This window comes from Marmota flaviventris, chromosome 2, assembly GCF_047511675.1.
Source record: "Marmota flaviventris isolate mMarFla1 chromosome 2, mMarFla1.hap1, whole genome shotgun sequence".
In the NCBI taxonomy this organism is placed as follows: Eukaryota; Metazoa; Chordata; class Mammalia; order Rodentia; family Sciuridae; genus Marmota; species Marmota flaviventris.
In genome coordinates this window covers 199,114,900-199,133,172 of record NC_092499.1, presented here as the reverse complement: position 1 = coordinate 199,133,172, position 18,273 = coordinate 199,114,900, and the positions used below count along the sequence as shown (strand labels likewise).

The 18,273-nt window shown below is 55.8% G+C and overlaps 1 protein-coding gene across 3 annotated transcripts in view; it reads left to right on the top strand.

Annotated features, from left to right (window-relative positions):
- The window catches only part of Slc12a5 (solute carrier family 12 member 5), a 33,675-nt gene that overhangs the window by 4,375 nt on the left and 11,027 nt on the right, over window positions 1–18,273 (top strand). For 2 of the 3 annotated variants that reach the window (XM_027954239.2, XM_027954238.2), the window contains exons 2-11: window positions 8,392–8,486; window positions 8,767–8,898; window positions 9,457–9,603; window positions 10,382–10,436; window positions 10,882–11,012; window positions 13,542–13,783; window positions 14,349–14,560; window positions 15,932–16,102; window positions 16,374–16,472; window positions 16,588–16,645. In XM_027954239.2, the coding sequence (XP_027810040.2) occupies window positions 8,392–8,486; window positions 8,767–8,898; window positions 9,457–9,603; window positions 10,382–10,436; window positions 10,882–11,012; window positions 13,542–13,783; window positions 14,349–14,560; window positions 15,932–16,102; window positions 16,374–16,472; window positions 16,588–16,645 (1,342 nt within the window). Of the gene's footprint in view, window positions 1–2,812; window positions 2,880–8,391; window positions 8,487–8,766; window positions 8,899–9,456; window positions 9,604–10,381; window positions 10,437–10,881; window positions 11,013–13,541; window positions 13,784–14,348; window positions 14,561–15,931; window positions 16,103–16,373; window positions 16,473–16,587; window positions 16,646–18,273 lie in introns of those variants that run through there. The other variant, XM_027954240.3, reaches the window with a different exon arrangement.

Genomic DNA, 18,273 nt, shown 5'->3' with positions numbered 1-18,273 from the left:
AGCAGGCAGCTGGGTCCCTGGGGTTCAGAGATGAGGGCTACTTCTTGCCGGCCAGTGCCAGGCTGGCAGTGTAGGAGGTGCCTGCAAGCGTTTTCTCAAACCCTCACCATGAGGCTAGGTTAGGGCCCAGTCTCCCTGGGAGGTAAGGGACATAAACTGAAGGATTGAGGTCTCTCCTTGCTATGTCCCCTTTCAGGTCTGGGCTCTGTGGCTTTAGTCGGAGGCTAATATGGAGCAGGAGGAAATAGGATTATGCAGCCTAGCCCTTTTGTTTTACAAATGAGATATTGAGGCTCAGAGAAAAGAACTTGGTTTTCCCCAGAAATACACAGAATTCCACTACCTCCTGAATTCCATATGGCTCTTGAGATCAGAATTCTGGTGAGGGTGGACAGATGGGGTGGCCAGGGGAGGAGGAATCACTTCTACCTTCACCTGAACTCCCCAGGGACCTGGGTGTCCCCATGGTTTGGCTCCAAGTAGTCAGAGCTACCCTAGCTCTGGGCCACACATTAAAGGAAATAACCCCAGGGGAATGTTGCAGACCTGAGATGCTGAAAACTACAGCATCTGCTTTATTCCATAGCACTTAGACAAACACACTTGACATGTTTTTAGTATGTCACACATCTCCACAGAGTAATGGAATACCATAGTGTACTACTGCTGGTGGCAGTAGTAGTGGAGCACTGGGGAATTCTTGAACACTGGCCTTCCCCACCTACTACCCTTTTAATCCCTCTCACAATCCTAAATCATCTCACCTTTTTTTGTGTGTCCCCTTCCAACCCAGAATACCAATGTGCATACCTCGACTGAATAGCTAACTCTCCACCCTAAAGGGTTAGTGTCAACATCAGACCCTTCAAAACCAAGTGGCAGCAATATGTTGTTGGTGGGTGCCTCGGAAGCATCTTTGAGTCAGCAACTGAACACTGACTTGTCTGAAGTCCTGGACAAATTTGTATCAGAATTGGAGCAGTGAGCCTTGTCCATGGTTCTGAATGGTCCTGTCTTAGAAAGGGGTCTCTGTGGATATGGAAGGCTCTTTAGGACCCCTGAAGGTCTTCTGGGTCTCCTTTCCATTGAAAATCAAGAGTCCATTCCAGCTTGGAATCTCTGAACCCTGAGCATAAAAAGGAAAGGGCTCATCAGACCCAATATCTGTTCCTTTTTTAAAGGAGCTAGTAGCCATATGAGATGCTATATGCTGTCTCTTCTATTGAAGGAAAGACTAGTTCAAAGAAAGTTCTTCCAAGGATAAGAGCCCTAAATTGGAGTGAAGGGAACTGGATTCTAGAGTTCTGCCCATGAACTAGGCAATCATTGCCCCTCTTTGGTCCTTAGTGTTTTCATCTGTAAAAATGAAAGCTGTGTATTAGGTAAGAAAAATAATACTTCTCTGGTCCTATAACTCTCCTGGAATTTAGAGGACTAGTGTTTGGTGTTAAGGTGAGTTTGAAAATATCTTTCCTTAATTTGTTCATTCCTTCACATGTTTAGGCCTTCCAGACACTTAAAGGGTTTAAAGCTCTGGGGCCAGTTTCTGAGATTTCTCCAACACTGACTCAAACCTGTATTCTAGGGGTTCCAGGATGATCAAGCTTCTGGGACCTGATCTCAGGAGAGGGGGGAGAAACACAGAGAGCATGTTAGCTGTGGAAGCCCAGAAAGCAATCCTGGATTAGGGGATTAGACACTCCTGCCCCAGGAGAAAATCTGGTCCCCAACTGACTGGCGGCCTCATTCCCCCCTCCCCCACCCTGTCTCTGGCCAGCCTCAGGCCAGAGTGCCCTCCCTAGAGGCTGCACCATCCCTGGTGGAAAGTCAGTGCTCCCTGGAACATTATTGCTGTCTGTTCTCCTGATCATTTTCATCCCCAGATCATTCTACCATCAGAAAGTCCCAGTCTGCAGAGTCCAGAGACTTGTCCTGGGTGGGTGGGTGGGTGCCGGTGCTGAGACTCCTGTCAGTCTAAGCATAATGAGAGTGCACTGTAACTAGTAGGGCTCCACCCCATCCATTTTAAGATAGGATGGGTCAGACAATCAGTGACCCAAACCCCTTCCGGGGTGCAGCACAGTGCTTCACTTTGGGGCCCTGGGTTCTGCATGTCTCCACCTCCAACCTCTTGAATAGCGATATGAGAGTCTGATTCTCCTCCTCCCTTCAGGGCTGGCCTCTTCAGCTTTGCAGACAGGCTCCCTAGGGCCCCATATTCCATGGCGCTCCCCCACCCTGCCACCTCATCTTCCCTCTGGGGGTCACCTCAGACCCCCAGTCAGGCAGCCGCTGCGGGGCCGCCTCCCGGCGGCCGCGACCTAGTTCCCTGCCGTTATTTTTAGGGCGCGGGATGGCACCTGCCCACGTGCCGGGCCCCGCCTGCGCTGGAGAGTGGGGGGAGCTGCGGCTGCTCAGGGGAGGAGAGGGCCCGTCCCCCGCCTCAACCCCTTTATCCCACCCGCTCACGCCCCCGTTTTCCTGTAAGGGGGCCAACAGTCGCGCTCTGCCCGCCCCCCCACGTCCCCTCTTCTCCCTCCCTACAGCTCCCCCCCAAAAAACCCCGCCAGTGGCTCACGCCTCCTGCATACGGGATGAGGTGAGCAGCGCCGCTGCTGAGAGGGGGCGCGCGCGGGTGTGAGCGTGTGTCCGTGTGCGAGTGTGTGTGCGCCGGGCGGGCGGGCGGGCACTGCAGCTCCTTCCTCTGTGGAGCGGAGAGCGAGCGAGCGAGCGAGAGAGCTAGAGCGAGCCAGAGAGCGGCGAAGGCGGGCAGAGGGGCGCGAGCGAAGCGGCGCAGCCATCCCCGGCCCGGCGCCGCGCCGCCACCATGCTAAACAACCTGACGGACTGCGAGGACGGCGACGGGGGAGCCAACCCGGGTGAGCAGTGGTCCGGGGGCGGCGGGGGAGGGGGCGGCGAGGAAGGGAGTCAGTGCTGGGTGAGAGGCGGAGCGGGGGCGGCTTCCTTTAGGGAAGAGCTTAGGACTGACCGGGCGGTGGACGCCGGCGGCGGCCTGGAGCTCAGCTCCATTGGAATGCGCTACGCGCTGTCCGAGGTGCTGGAATGCGCCGCGCCCGGGGGCAGAGCTGGGGCCGAAGGGCTGTTACCCGCGGCCTGGGGACAGACTTAGGTTAGCTAAACCGAGGAGGAGGTGGGAAGGGAATGGAAGAGCCAGAATGGGCTGACATGCAGCTCGACGGGCGGGAAGGCTCCTTTCCCCGAGAGGGGACCCTGGCGTCCTGGCGCAGAGCAGGGGCTGGTGATGCCGGGGGGCGCAGTCTGCTGCAGTCTCTTGCTCTGAGACTTCTAGCTGGAAGGTGGGGGGAAAGGTAGCTCTGGGGATTTGGGGGCATATGACAGCCCCCGTCTGGGCTGCGGCATTCCCTTAAGGGGACACTTGGTGCAATCCGGACCCCCTCCCCCAAGGCTTCCCGAGCTCCAACCTCAGACTGAAGCTATCTTTTCCGTGGATTTTTCAGTTTTACTTTACGGAATCTCCCTCTCCCTCTCGCTTCCCCATGGGTTCCTGTTCAGGACGGGAAGCAAGATCACCCTCCTTTCTTCCCTTCCCCCCTCCCCTTGGTAACCTGGGGCGACAGTGTGGTTTCCAGGGCGGGGCAGGGGGTAGTCTTTTTAGTTAGCTCTGATAGCTTTCCTAGTGAGGCCTCAGAAATGGGGTCCCAGCAACTGAATCCCAGGCGCCGCGGCGCGGACACTGCGGACGCGCTGCGGTGGGTGAGGAGATGGCCAGGAGCAGAGGGGCTCCAAGCAAGTCCTTTTGCTGCTCCCGCTCTCCCCCGGCCCTCCTCCGCGGTCTTCCTGCTCCGAGGTCTTGGGGCCAGCCACCCCCTCGGGCTCGCAGGCCCCCCGCCGCCCCCCAGCGGTCTCAGCCATCCATCACGGCTGTCAGCCGCCCCCACCCCCCACCCTCCAGCGGCGCTGCGTCCCCTGCGCACTAGCGCGCCTCCCGCGCCTGCTGTCTGCGCTCAGCGCCTTCCAACGCTCCCCCCACCCCCTGCATTGCTTGACCCTCTGGGCTGAGACTCCCGTGGACCTCTCTGGGGGTGGACCGAAAGGCCTCAAGAGCTGAAAGAGTGGGGTCTTCCAGACTCTAGCAGCTTCGATTCTGAGGTCCTCTATCCTGGATTCCAGTCAGGGCCAAGTGGCCGCAGGGAAGACTGGGGACACCAGGGTTCCTGATCCTTTGTCTGAGACACCCCTTCCCCATTTTTTCTTGGGGGCTGAGTGGCATACAGGAACCAGAGCTACCAGCTGACCAACTCATCCATCTCCCCAGTGACCCTGGGGTCACCTCATTGGGCAACCGCCCCCTCCCCCGCGGGCTTTGGCTGCAGGGAGAGGGGGTTTGGCAAAGTTGAGTCTGCGGCAGCGCGTGGCATGCGGACTCCGTGCTCAGGGAGCAAAGTCAGGGTGGGGGAGACTTCATTTCCATCCGGGATCCCCTTCAGATGCTTCCACTTTGTGACAGGGGCTCAGCTTGCAAGGTAATCTCTTTTCTCCCCCAGGCGTGGGATATGGCCCAGTCCCTCAGCACCCACTTTCTTTACCAAGGCTTCATTGGGCCTCGGGGTTTTCATGGGGTCTTGGGAGGCCTAGTAAAGAGGCATCTTTGGGTTTGAAGCAGGAGTGGAACTAGGAACTCTATATAGTCCTGCCCCTCCCCGTCAGTTTCTACATGCTGTTATAGCCGGCCCATTAGAGACCATACATGGTCCAGGACCTGGACTAGAGTGGCCAGAACCTGTGTCAAGGCAGGTTCTGGGTCCCAACGAGAGAAGGCCTCCCAGGGACGCTGGAAAGGTGGTAGGAGGAGCTAAGGACTTTCTGGGCTGGAGGAAAGTGGGTCCAAGAACCCCTGGCAGGTCAGATTCTGGATTCTTGGGGCTGAATGGAAGGAGCTGGCTGTTGACCTCGGGAGGTGAGAATGGCCCCGATAAGAGGGCTCCTCTGGACTAAAGAAAAATGCAAGGGTATTGTCCTTTCCCGTGGGGTCTACGCCCCCTCGCCCCCAGGCTGGCTGGGGATTCCCCCAGGCCCGGCCCCAGGCCCGGGAGGCTCCCTTGCCCGCTCGCGGCGTCCTCCCCGGGAGCTCTGGCCGCCGCAGCTTAATTGAAAGCCGATTCGGGCTGAGAGCTCCCAGGGGGCGGGGGCGGGGGCGGGAGGCTGAGCCTCGGTCTGGCCTGCCTCGCGCGCCGCCCAGCGCTCCCCGTCACCCCGACTCTGGCTCGGGGGTCAGGGCGAGTTCCCCTGAGCTGTCCTGCTCCTGCGAGAACTCGGAGCTCACTCCCCACCCCCCAAGCCGCGCGCTGGGCGTTCCGGGGAGGGGACCCACCGGCCTGGCTGACAGGCCAGCAGCCTGGCGTCCCGCCCCGGCGGCGGGTGAAACGCGGGACTGGGGCTGGCCGAGGCGCCCCCTCCCCTGCCCTCTCCTGCTGGCCGGGATCCGGCCTGGAGTCAGGTCTGCGCTGCGCGCCGCGTTACATAAGCGGCTGCGGGCGCGTGGCCTGCTCGGCTTGGCGCGGCGCTCTTGGCCCGCGCGGTCACCATGGAGACCGGCGCAGGGCCGCCTCGTTAGGGGTCTCCGGCCAGCTTGCCCCCTTCCGGTCCTTTCTGGGTCCCTGCTCCCTCCGTACCCCCAGTAAAGGAAGAAGGACTAGGAAGGGGGTGTAAAAGGGCAGATTGGAGGGTCTGTCATGTCTAGTCCTGGTCCTAAAAGGGGACACTTCTGGGGAGGGACCTAGTCTGACAGGAGACAGAGCAACCCCTAAATCTTGAGGCTGAGGGAGGCTGTGGGATGAGAAGCCCCAACTGGCAGGCCCCAGGGGTGTGATAGTAGCGCATAGCTAACTTGTGTGGGCACACCCAACCCGCATTATTCCAGTTAATCCCCCGCCACCCATGAATTAAACACCGGGCGTTCTCCCTTTGCAAACCGAGCTTAGAGAGTGACTTGCCGAGGTGAAGGCAAAGCCAGTGACACTGGGGCTGCAACCTGGATCTCCGACTCCAGCCCCTTTCCTGAACCATCAGGAAATTCCTCTCATCCCATGCCCCTCCCTCAGCCTCTCTAGTGCTCACCACGATGCGGTGAGAACAGGAGGCACCTTGTCGGCATTCTAAACACAGGGCCACCTACCTGACTCTTATTTCTCCTGTTCGGTGGCCCCAGACAGCTCTCTTATGACCTGGGGCCATAAAGGGAGACCTGAGGAATTTATCTCCAAAGACTGTTTCCTGAACATCTCTCTGTTTTTCTCATATGTGAGAAGAAAGAGCTGGTGATGTTCCTCTATTAGGCACCCTCGTCTTGATGAGTGAGTAGAAGTGGAGGCAGGAGACTGGGAGGTGGTGGGCTTCCCTGGAATAGGTAAGACGTTACTTCTTTCCTGTGCCCCGGTTTTTAGTCAGGATGGAAGTGGGTTTAAAAGAGGGCCAGGTAATGCTCTGGAAATGGGCCCTGTATGGACTACTAGGAAGGTGTCCAGGAGGTCAGGAGAAGGATGCAGAGCATTCGAACAGATGGGGATGGGAAGAGAGGGATACCAAGAGAGGAGGGGTCTGAGATTCAAGGGTACACAGGGCCTCAACTTCACTGGGGATTTGGGGAGTCTCTCTAGGGTCCAGAGAGATGACGACTACTGAGACTCAGCCCTGCATCTGGGGAAGATGGTGACTGGAGGGAAGGTACCTGCAGAGACCTCAGGTCTTTCTGAAGGGACCCCTCTCCTGATGCCGGGGAATTCTCTCCTTGAGTGATCTCATTGAGGCATGGCTCAGCTCTCTGCCTGCGCATCTTTACGTGGGACTCTGCTCTCCTTTCTCTGGCCCAGCTTCTGTCCTTGGTGTATCTGATCCATATATCCCGGTGGCTTCCAGATCGTGCTCCCAATAGTGCTTCACCACAACTAAATTCAGCATCTGCCCCACCCCAAACCCCTTTTCTTGTCTCCCAAATTATTAAGGTAGCACCATCACCCAACCGTTCACCATGGTAGAACCCCAGGCATTATCTTGGATTCTTTTCCTCTCCCCCTTTCCCAATCATCTGACATAGAAATGTGCCAGTAATTCCCGAGTCTGTCCACTGCCTCACGTTGCCCTGGTCTGGGTCATCCCCAGCCCTTGCCTGGATACCAGAAGTCTCTAGTTCCTGTATTCCTCACCTAAAGGCCAGAGTGATGGCTCTGAAACACAGTCGCCTGTTTGTGACATTTCTTTGTGTTAAACTCTTCATGATTGCCCACTGTCCTCCAAATTCTTTAAGATCATCGGCTACCTGGTCAAAGGCTCACCCCACATTTACACTCCTAGGCTCATCTTTGCCGTTTCTTATTCTTCAGCCCCAACATGCCCCTTCCTGCAACTCCAGCAGACCATACTTTGTTGAGCTTCTCTAACCCACTTGGTTCACTCTCCCCTCTGGGCCTTTGAACATGCTGTTCTGCTATTCTCTCTGCCTGGGACACCCTCCCCGCCTCCCTCCCAGTCTAGCTCTTACTCATCCTTCAGTTCTGAGCCAACACGTCACTTCCTCTGGGAAGCCTTCCGTAACCTCCCAGGCTGGGCTGAGTGCCCTCCTGGGTTCCCACACAGCCTGAGCTCCCAATAGTGCTTCACCACAAATAAATTCAGCATCTGCTGGAAATTCCTGATCACTGCTTCATCTCCCTTGGCTTGGTTCCTGAAGGACAAGGACGGCATCTCATTCTGTGTGTTTACTTCCCCATGTTGGTACCTGGTAGACATCCGGTTGACCGACAGTGAAGGGGGGCAGTGGGAGGTCTACCTCCCAGGACGTGCAGTATCCTTGGGGCTTCAGACCGCACTCTTCTCCTTTCTCCCCAGGAAGGAACATGCGTCCACCCCAAAGCACCAGGATGGTCCTGGTTATGTTCAAGAAGGAACTCTAAGTGGCATGGGGCACAAACCTGTAATCTTAGCTCCTTGGGAGGCTGAGGCAGGACGATTGCAGGTTTGAGGCCAGCCCAGGCAACTTAGTGAGACCCTGCCTCAAAATAGAACATAAAAGGGCTGAGGCTGTGGCTCAGCAGCGGAGTGCTTTCCTCGCATGTGTGAAGCCCTGGGTTTGATCCCTAGTACCTTAGGAAAAAATGGGGTCTCTGGAGGGTCTTGGGGTACTCTGGTGAATGAAGTAGCCCCCCCCCCCAGAGCAAGGAAGCACTCACACGTTCACCCTCTGCCAGGCAGTGTAACAGGCTCTTTGTCCATTCTACAGAGAAGATAGCATGAGCCCCATTTTTCTAACGTGCAGACCAAGGCTCAGAGAGTCCAAGTGGCTGCACAACTGTATGCCCAGGTGGACGGAGGACAAACAGTTGGTGGCAGACCCCTGACTCTCTGCCTCCTCAGGTGATGGCAACCCCAAGGAAAGCAGCCCCTTCATCAACAGCACTGACACGGAGAGGGGCAAGGAGTATGACGGCAAGAACATGGCCCTGTTTGAGGTGGGCTGCTCGGGCTGGCGGACCCCCGCCACCCGTCCGTCTCCTCCTTCCTCCTCAGGAAGAGCGCATCCTCTCCACCCCTCCCTTGGGCCGCCTTCCGCCTGGGTCGCCCTCCCCCCGGCTTCACCCTCTCCACTCTCTGCCCCCCCCATCCTCCTTCCCTGGGCCCCGTCACCCCACCCAGGGCTCTCCCTGTCCTGGGCCCTCTACTCCCACCCTCAGCTCCTCCCAGCCCTCCCCTGGGCCTCCAGGCTCCTGACACTGACACCCTTCCTCGTAGGAGGAGATGGACACCAGCCCCATGGTGTCCTCCCTGCTCAGTGGCCTGGCCAACTACACCAACCTGCCCCAGGGAAGCAGGGAGCACGAGGAGGCAGAAAACAACGAGGGCGGGAAAAAGAAGCCGGTGCAGGTGGGACCTGGCGGGAGGCTGGGAGGAGGCGGATAAGGATGGAGGGTGGACGGTAGAGGCCGAGGTGTTGGAGGCAGGGCAGGGGAGGGAGGGCAAGGAGGTGAAGGATGGAGATGGGAGGGAGGAGGGAGGAGGTGGCTCGAAGGACGGATGGTGGAGTGGAGTGGGGGATGGAGGAGAGGAAGGAAAGAGTATGCGAAACCTGAAGGAGGCTGAGCAGGAGGCCCACGCCTGAGATCCCAGCAACTTGGGAGGCTGAGCAGGAGGATGGCAAGTTTGAGGACAGTCCCAGCAACTCAGTGAGACCCTAAGCAACTTAATAAGATCCTGTCTCAAAAGAAAAAAATGAAAAGGGCTGGGAATGCAGTTCAGAGTAGAAAGGCGCTTGCCTTGCACGCGTGAGGCTGAGGGTTTGATCCCCAGCAGCACACCCCCAGTCAGAGGAGCAGGATGAGGGCTGGGGAAGGAGAGGGCAGGACCAAGAGTGGGACACAGAGGAGGAGCGGGCGGGTGCTGGTGATGGGGGGGCTCCAGACACTGACGCTGGCTTCCCTGCAGGCCCCGCGCATGGGCACCTTTATGGGTGTGTACCTCCCGTGTCTGCAGAACATCTTTGGCGTCATCCTCTTCCTGAGACTCACTTGGGTGGTGGGCATAGCGGGCATCATGGAGTCCTTCTGCATGGTCTTCATCTGCTGCTCCTGTGTGAGTGACACTGCCCCCTGTGACAGCTGGGGCTTGGCAGAGGCCTGGGGGTGGGAGGTGGGAGGTGGAGGCTCGAGACCTGGGCTTTCTATAGGAGCCACTGCTGGTGACTTTTGAGAGGAGATTAGGTCTGACTGGCCCTTCCGCATCTCATGGGCTCGTCCCTGATGGCTGTTGACCAGGTTTCACGTGGATCTGCGAGTGTGTTTAATTACACAAGTAATTAAATGCAGATTCATTGATAAAATAATAAGCATAGCAAAGAAATTAGAGTTCACCGATAATCCCACAAAAGCTGACGTTTTGGTAGATTGAGATTATATTTCACAAACAACATTGCAACTGGATTCTTCTCATTCTCTCTAAAAAGTCAACTATTCAATGAACACCAAATTCTTTTACACGTTTCTGTGTCCTCGAATATAACCTTGAGACAGCTCTGCATGCGACGTACCCAGTGCAGAAGTCATTGCACCTATTTTATAGATGAAGAAACTGAGGCAAAGTGAGCTGTCCCAGGTCACGTGGCTGGTTGGGGGCCAAACTGGGGTTTCCAGAGCTCTCTGGTACTGACGCTCCTGAACATCCACTCACATGGTGAATAAGAGTTTTTCTTGAGAAGGACTTGGCACAAAGAGAAGTTGGAACAGGCCCAGGGAGAAGCTCAGCAGAAGAGAACCTGTGGGTTTGGCTGGTGTTTACGGGGTAAACGGCTTGGCCTCCACCCAGGCCACTGCGGCCCCCGGCAGCCGCCACTCTGATAATCTCTCTTCTACAGACGATGCTCACGGCCATCTCCATGAGTGCCATTGCAACCAATGGTGTTGTGCCTGGTATGTGAAGGGGCTTCCAGGGAGCGGGAGGGGCCTGATGGTCAGAAGGAGGACCTGAGAGAGGCAATATTGCAGACCAGGGGCCTGGGCTCCGTCTGCTTATGGGGTAGGCCAGGACAGCCTTCTTGGGAGTGGAAGAGGGAGGCCATTGTGGGGGTTGAATAGGGCAGTGTCAGCCCTCCCCCCTCAGCCTGAGACCCTCCTAGGATGGTGACATGTAGCTTCTGGGCCATGACCTCCTTACAGGGGTAATTAGCAACATGCTGCTAATTAGTGCTGCAAGATCCACACAGAATGGTTGGCTGGATCTCCCCCAGTCCCCTTGCTGGGGGCTGCAGCCTGCGGCAGAGCAACCCTTTCTGCCCTCTGTCACTGAGCCCTCCTCGTCCCCTAGGGCAGCCCAGTGCCCCTGGGCCCTCTTGCTGACACTCGGCTTTCTCTGCAGCTGGTGGCTCCTACTACATGATTTCCAGGTCTCTGGGCCCAGAGTTTGGGGGCGCCGTGGGCCTCTGCTTCTACCTCGGCACTACCTTTGCTGGGGCCATGTACATCCTGGGCACCATCGAGATCCTGCTGGTGAGAGGGGCTGAGGGGGCTGGGGCTGGGGCTCAGGGGTGGAGAGCTCGCCTGGCATGAGTGAGGCACTGGGTTCCATCCTCAGCACCACAAACAAAATAAATAAAATAAAGATATTGTGTCCATCTACAGCTAAAAATCTTTCTGAAAAAAGAGGGTCTGAGGAGGAGACGTGGGGTCCCAGGCGGTCAGCCAGGGAACCAGTGCTCCTGAGACTCCTGTCGGCCAGGCTGCTCAGCCAGGCCCAGAGGAATCAGGTGTTCTGTCTTGAAAGCGTTCCCAGCCTAGTTGGGGAGAGGAGATACAATAATTATGCAACACCAACAGCTGTCGTTCATCAGGCCCACACCGAGCTCGCAGCACCGTTCCAAGTGCTGTGCAGCCATTAGCTTGAATCCTCCCAAGGGTTAAATATTATGACGCCCGTTTTACAAATGAGAAGTTCAGAGAGGTAAGATAACGTGCCCAGGGTCACTCAGTTTTCAGGAAGGTGGCAGAGATGGGTTGAGTTAAAATCATAGTAGAATTAATAATAGTGAAGGGGCTGGGGCTGGGGCTCAGCGTAGAGCGCTCGCCTAGCACGTGCGAGGCCCTGGGTTCGATCCTCAGCACCATGTAAAAATAAATAAATAAAATGGAGGTATTGTGTCCAACTACAACTAAATAATAACAATAATAATAATAATAATAATAATAATAATAATAATAATAATAAAAGCAGTGAAGCCACACAATAGCTACCATGTGGTTTCCTCCCACGTGCCAGGGACTGTGTCAAGGACTCCGGGAATGGTCATTCTAAAGGGCCCGTGGCTGCTGAATGACAAGAGATAAGAACCACGTGGGGACCCCTGGAAAGAGGTCTGTTAGGAGCAGTGGCAAGTGGGCAGAAGGCAGGCCCTGGGCCGTGTTTGAAGGACAGGGCTGCTAGACCCTCCTCGCCCAGGTGGGTGCCAGTGAGGGGCCCTGGTTTACGGAAGGCAGAGCCGACAGTCCCACGCCCCGTCCTACGCAGGCTCTGAGGCTCGCTGCATGTCATTTGATTTTACCCTCCTGACTCGTTCACGAGCTGGAAGATGACCACTTGACAATGAGGAAAGCAAGTCTCAGAGAGCCTAAGGGACATGGGGAGGACGTGGACCTGTGTCTTTGGGCTTCCAGAGTCTGTGCTTGCCCCCTGGCCCCACCACACTGCCTTGAAGAGCTATTGCTCAAGGTGCCAGAGCTCCGGTTTGGGAGCAGGACAGGAGAAATCGGGGGTGGAGAGGATGCATGGGGACCGGAAGACCCGAGGAGACGAATGGGGAGAGAAGAAGAACAGACGTTTGTGACTTTTAAAAATTAAATATTGTGGCCTGGGGCTGTGGCTCAGCGGTAGAGTGCTTGCCTAGCACTGTGAGGCGCTAGGGTTGATCCTCAGCACCACATAAAAAAAGATAAAGTTAAAAAATAAAGGCATCATGTCCATATACAACTACAACATTATTTTAAATTAAAGATTTTAAAATGTGTATTATAATAAATTCTGGGCTGGGGATGAAGCTCAGTGGTAAAGTGCTTGCCCAGCGTGTATGAGGCCCTGGGCTTGGTCCTCAGCGCCACCCGCAACTACCCACTGCATAAAACAGGAAAAATATTAAATAAAAAAGTGTTGAAAAAAGGGAAAAATATCATCTAGAGAAAATCATCAGGATCTTTTTGGTGCATTTTCTTCTAGTTTTTGCTTTTCTAAATGATATTGTATTCCATCTTTGTAAATATACCTTCACACTATAAGAATCTCCCTGAATAACTGGAAACTCTTATAAAGAGAAGATAACTTTGTGAGAATATAAACATACTAATGTTTAGCACAGAGACTTTAGAAAGTGCAGATGTGCAAGAAGAATAAATATTAGGCACAATTTAATGATTCAGGGGAAACCGCTGTTAATATTTTGATGTATCTGCAGACACGCTGCAGACATACACATATCTCTGTCTTCACAGATAAATTTACAACAATGAGATCATACAGCATTCTTATTTTAAACCTGATTAAGTCCACCAATATCACACGTGTAGTTTTTTTAGTCAGCCTATATAAACCCATGGTTTGTGTGAGGGTGTGTGTGGGTGTGTGTGCTCTGGGAGCCGAACCCAGGGCCTTGTGTGCGAGCCGAGCACACGCTGTGCTGCGGGCTGTCGGTGACCCTGTGCATCCTTTTCTAACAGCCCTGTAGTTTATGTCGGAATGTGATTCATTTGCCCAACCTCTGGTAATGAACACTGATTTCCTTCCACCTTCCTGCTGGAAGTGCGAGACCACAGGCCGCTCATCATTGTGGTTGACGGCTGAGGCCTTGTCCTGCAGGGTGGGCCGCCCTTCCTCGGCCACCCTCAGGACCCGGGGTCTTGGCCCCACTCGCTGTGCCGTGGCGGGCGTCACCGGCCCCCACAGCCGTGCCCATGTTCATATGACTTCCCTGGGTTGAGCCTCAGCTGGTCCTCTCTGGGTCCCCTGCCTGACCCCTGGCCGGCTTCCTGCAGGCGTACCTCTTCCCGGCCATGGCCATCTTCAAGGCAGAGGATGCCAGCGGAGAGGCGGCGGCCATGCTGAACAACATGCGTGTCTACGGCACCTGCGTGCTCACCTGCATGGCCACTGTGGTGTTTGTGGGCGTCAAGTATGTCAACAAGTTCGCCCTGGTCTTCCTGGGCTGTGTCATCCTGTCCATCCTGGCCATCTATGCCGGGGTCATCAAGTCTGCCTTTGACCCACCCAACTTTCCGTGAGTGCTGCCCAAGGCACGGCCATCCCCTCTGCCTGCCCCTGGTTCAGGCCCCTGCCAAGCCCCCTCTCCGTGCCTCGCAGAAGGGGTGTGGGTGGGGAGCCACTCTGTGGGAGGAAGACCTCTCCCTGTCTGGGCTGCTTCCTCAGGGTGGGAGCAGTTTCCCTGGTGAGGGTCAGCCGCTGGCTGGTGGGTGGGCTTAGGAAGAAGGGAATGGGATTGACCTCTGAAGGATCCACACTGGATAGGACAACTCCAAGAACGGGACAGCCTTAGTGTGGACGGCCCCTCCAGGATGGGAAGGGACGCAGAACAGAGGGGCCCGCCTCAGGTCTCTGAACGGGGCGCCCTCCCGTCCTGGAGACTGCTGTCCACGGTGCTGAAATTAGAATCGCTGGAGGAGCTTCGGAAAAACCAAACCCAACCAAACCCCCCAAACACGGGCACAGGCTCCATGTAAATGAGACCAGATCCCCCTGGTGCGGGCCCTGAGTCCCCTGGGGTTCCGTTGTGAAGCCAGGGTGAGGCCTTGTCCCCCATCTTCCTAGCTTGTTCCTCTCCCTAGGATCTGCCTCCTGGGGAACCGCACGCTGTCGCGCCATGGCTTTGATGTCTGTGCCAAGCTGGCCTGGGAAGGAAATGAGACGGTGACCACGCGGCTCTGGGGCCTGTTTTGCTCTTCACGTTTTCTCAACGCTACCTGTGATGAGTACTTCACCCGAAACAATGTCACGGAGATCCAGGGCATTCCTGGCGCTGCCAGCGGCCTCATCAAAGGTCTGGGGGAGGGAAGAGGCTGTGTCCAGGGAGCACTGCGGGGATTGTAGGTCACACGGTCAGATGAAGAGGCCCTCCTTGGGATTCAGTTAAATTCAATCAGCTTTAATTGAGCACCTACTCTGGGCCTAGCCTCATGGAGGGGTGGGGATGCAAAGGAGCCAAGAATCTCACCAGTAGAAGGAAAGAAAGTCACCACTTTAACAGATGTTCACTAAATACCTGCCAAGTGCCCAACTCTGTGCTAAGTACTAGTAACACAAAATAAATAAGTCACAGTCCTTGTCCCCAAGGAGTTAGTGACAGAGAGAGATACATTAGCAAGTAAATTCCATTACACGTAGATGTGTATTCGGTGAATGGAGAACTCTCAGGGGAGGGAGGCTTCAGGTGCATCAGGTGACAAGATGAGATTCTTATACCCACCTTAGGCAGGTTTTGAAGGACAAATGTGAGCCTGGAGTTCTATCAGGGCATAAGGGAATCTCAAACCGAGGAACAGCTGCTTAGCGCTCACAGACACAGACAGGCATAGTGTGTCCTCCCAACCACAAGTTGTCTGGCATGACTGGGGCGTAAAGTGCAAAGGAAAGAGGGCAGGCAGTGGCGCTGGAGAGGCTGGCATGGGCCAGCTGTGGCCGCCTCAGAAGCCGGAGAGGTTGGGCTGTGTCCTGAAGGCAGTGGGGTCCACGAGGAGGTACACAGAACCCGTGGAGATGACATTCCTTCTGAGCTAGAGGAGGAGTGTCGGCAGAAATGGGACAGGGTCCTTCACAGGGTGCTCTTGCCACCCACCAGGTATCTGGCCTATCTGGAGATATCGCTTGGTTGTTAAAACTGGGGGTGCGACCGGAAGTTAGAGGGTCGAGGCGGGGGTGCGGCTAACATCCTGCTGGCTGTGGGTAGCCCTCCACCGCAGAGTCACCTGGCCGACATGTCACTTGGGCCAGGCAGAGGAGCCTGGAATGAAGACAAGGGCATCTGAGAAACGCTGAGGAGGGGGATGGGCAGAGGTTGGCCATGTTTTGAGGTGGGGGAGGGGAGGGAGTGGTGGAGGGCAAGGCCAAGGTAGTGGTGTCATTCTGGGATAAGAGGCAGGAATGGCGTGGGGGCAGTGACCAGGTCGACCTGGGACGTATGGAGTCAGTCTGAGTTAGTCTTGTGGGTCTTCCCCACTAGATGGGGCTGTCTGAGGGCAGGGACTGGGTCCTATTCATCTGTGAAATCTATGCACATGGCCTAGCAGCAAGCAGGACAGAGGAAATGTCGGTGGGAATAAAACGTAGCCCAGACCAGGGAGCCCCACCTCCTGGCCCCAGAATCCTGGTCTCCCGACCCCTGGACTCCCCTGAGCATCCCGTCTCCCCACAGAGAACCTGTGGAGCTCCTACCTCACCAAGGGGGTGATTGTGGAGAAGCGTGGGATGCCCTCGGTGGGCCTGGCGGATGGCACTCCCGTCGACATGGACCACCCCTACGTCTTCAGTGATATGACCTCCTACTTCACCCTGCTGGTCGGCATCTACTTCCCGTCAGTCACAGGTGAAGGGAGCTCTGGAGGGCGCGTCTGCCTGGGAGGGACGAGCAGGCCAGGCCAGGGGGGCTCCTCAGGATTCTTAGTCTGACGACCCTGTCACGTAAGCAGAGCCACCATCAGTCCTGAGTGGACGACGAGGCGTGAAGGCCAGACCTCAGCCGAGTCCACTTGCCAGGACCGGGCCCCGGGTTCCCAACTGCGAGTTGTGTCCTTTCTTCCTGGTCAGTCTGGTCTCCCGTGTGCCTGGCGCTTGTCTGAGGTATTCTCCTTCTGCAGGGATCATGGCGGGCTCCAACCGCTCTGGGGACCTGCGGGATGCCCAGAAGTCCATCCCCACAGGCACCATCCTGGCCATCGCCACCACCTCTGCGGTCTGTATCCTGCCTTGCTGGATGGGGACCACGGGGGAGGGGTGCTGGGGGAGGCGGCTGGTCCGGGGTGGGGGTGTGGGCTACCTGCACTTTGAGGTTCTCCTTCACCCTCTGTGTAGACATCAGCTCTGTCGTCCTGTTTGGGGCCTGCATCGAGGGGGTCGTCCTGCGGGACAAGTAAGTGAGGGGATCAGTCGGACCTGTCTGGGCGAGGGTGGGCGCAGGAGGCTGGATTCTGGAAACACACCGTTCAGGGTGCAGACCTCCGTGAGGGGCCACCGGTTGTTCCCCACTGACCTTCTTGTCATATTTGTCTTTCTCATGCCCGTTTGGGAAGCTTGGATGTTAAATCATTTCCTTTAGGACAACGATAGTCTCTCTCTCTCTCTCTTTTTTTTTTTAAAGAAACAAGCCTATTTGCTCATTAAATCACCTGATATTTATGTATCTGTGGGTAGGTCACTGTCCGGGGTTCTTGGGTGAGCACAGACAAAGAGCTCACAGTTTTGTCCTAGAAGTGCTCTTTGGGGGTGGTAGCCAACTTGTAAGCAACTTCAAGTGCCCAGTGGTCAGACTGGCCTGAAAGAGAGCCCAGGGGCTATGGGAATGTGCAGGGGGGGGGGGCTGCCATCCAGTCCTCAGGGATTTGGGGCTGCAAATGGATTATGCGCTGTTCAGTCCTCCCCAACCACAGAGCACATGCAGCCCTGTCCCCGTCATCCTCCCCTCCGCGATACAGCTTACCCAGAACTCCGCTGCATTAGGTATTAGAAGTGATCTAGAAATGTTTTAAAATATTCGGGAGAATGTGCACAGGTCATGTGCAAACCCTGTGTCGTTTTATGTAAGAGACGTGAGCATCTCGGAGTTTGGTATCCTGGATACTGAGGGGGTTGTGTCTCATTCACCCTTCCCACGTCCACTGTTGAGTAGAGATTAATTAGGTGGCTAGGAGGGGGAAGGACATGCCAGCAGCGGGGACATGGGACGGCATGAACAGGGGAGGGGGAGAAATGGCTTGCGTGTGTGCGTACCTGTGGCTGTGGTGGTTCCATGTCCCTGGAGCACTACGAGGGGGGAGGGAGGAGGTCCTACCACAGAGTCACTTTCCCCCAGCACCTGGCCTCTCGAAGGTAATGCAATGGGGGCCCCGGGGCTGGAGACCGGCAGGAGCCAGGATCAAGGCCTGACTCTCATACCTGGAAATTGAAGCTTTCTTTACTTTTTTTTTTTTTTTTAATGGAGGAAACCTTGAAAATGTTAAGCAGGGGAGTGACCTGGCCAAGTGGGCAATTTGCACATATCACACCAATTAGCTTCAGGGCAGCTTGACCTCCGTCTATCTCACTTAATCATAGACCTCCCACAGGACTGCAGGATTCCAGCAGATCACCCCTACAGTGCTTCACCCAGGGTCTTGGAGTCCTTCAACAGTGTCCCCCTTTTGAGTTGGGGTCTCTCTGTGTTGCCCAGGCTGGTCTTGAATTCCTGGGCTCTTGAGATCCAGTGATTCCCGTGCCTTAACCTCCAGAGTAACTGGGTCTGAAGGCGCCACCACCACACCCAGCCTGCCCTTCTATTTTAAGAAGATTTTTGTCTTTGATTCTTACACCATCACCACATGATGCAGCCAGAAACCCATTTTTCACATGGAGGCCCTGAGATCCTAGCAAGCTGAGAGACTTTCTCAGGATGACAGAGTACTGACAACCCCCAATTTGCTAGTGCCGCGCTCTGTGCACCATAGTGAGCATTTTACATATGGATTCTCTCACCCATTATATGGAAGAGGCTCATGATTGTTC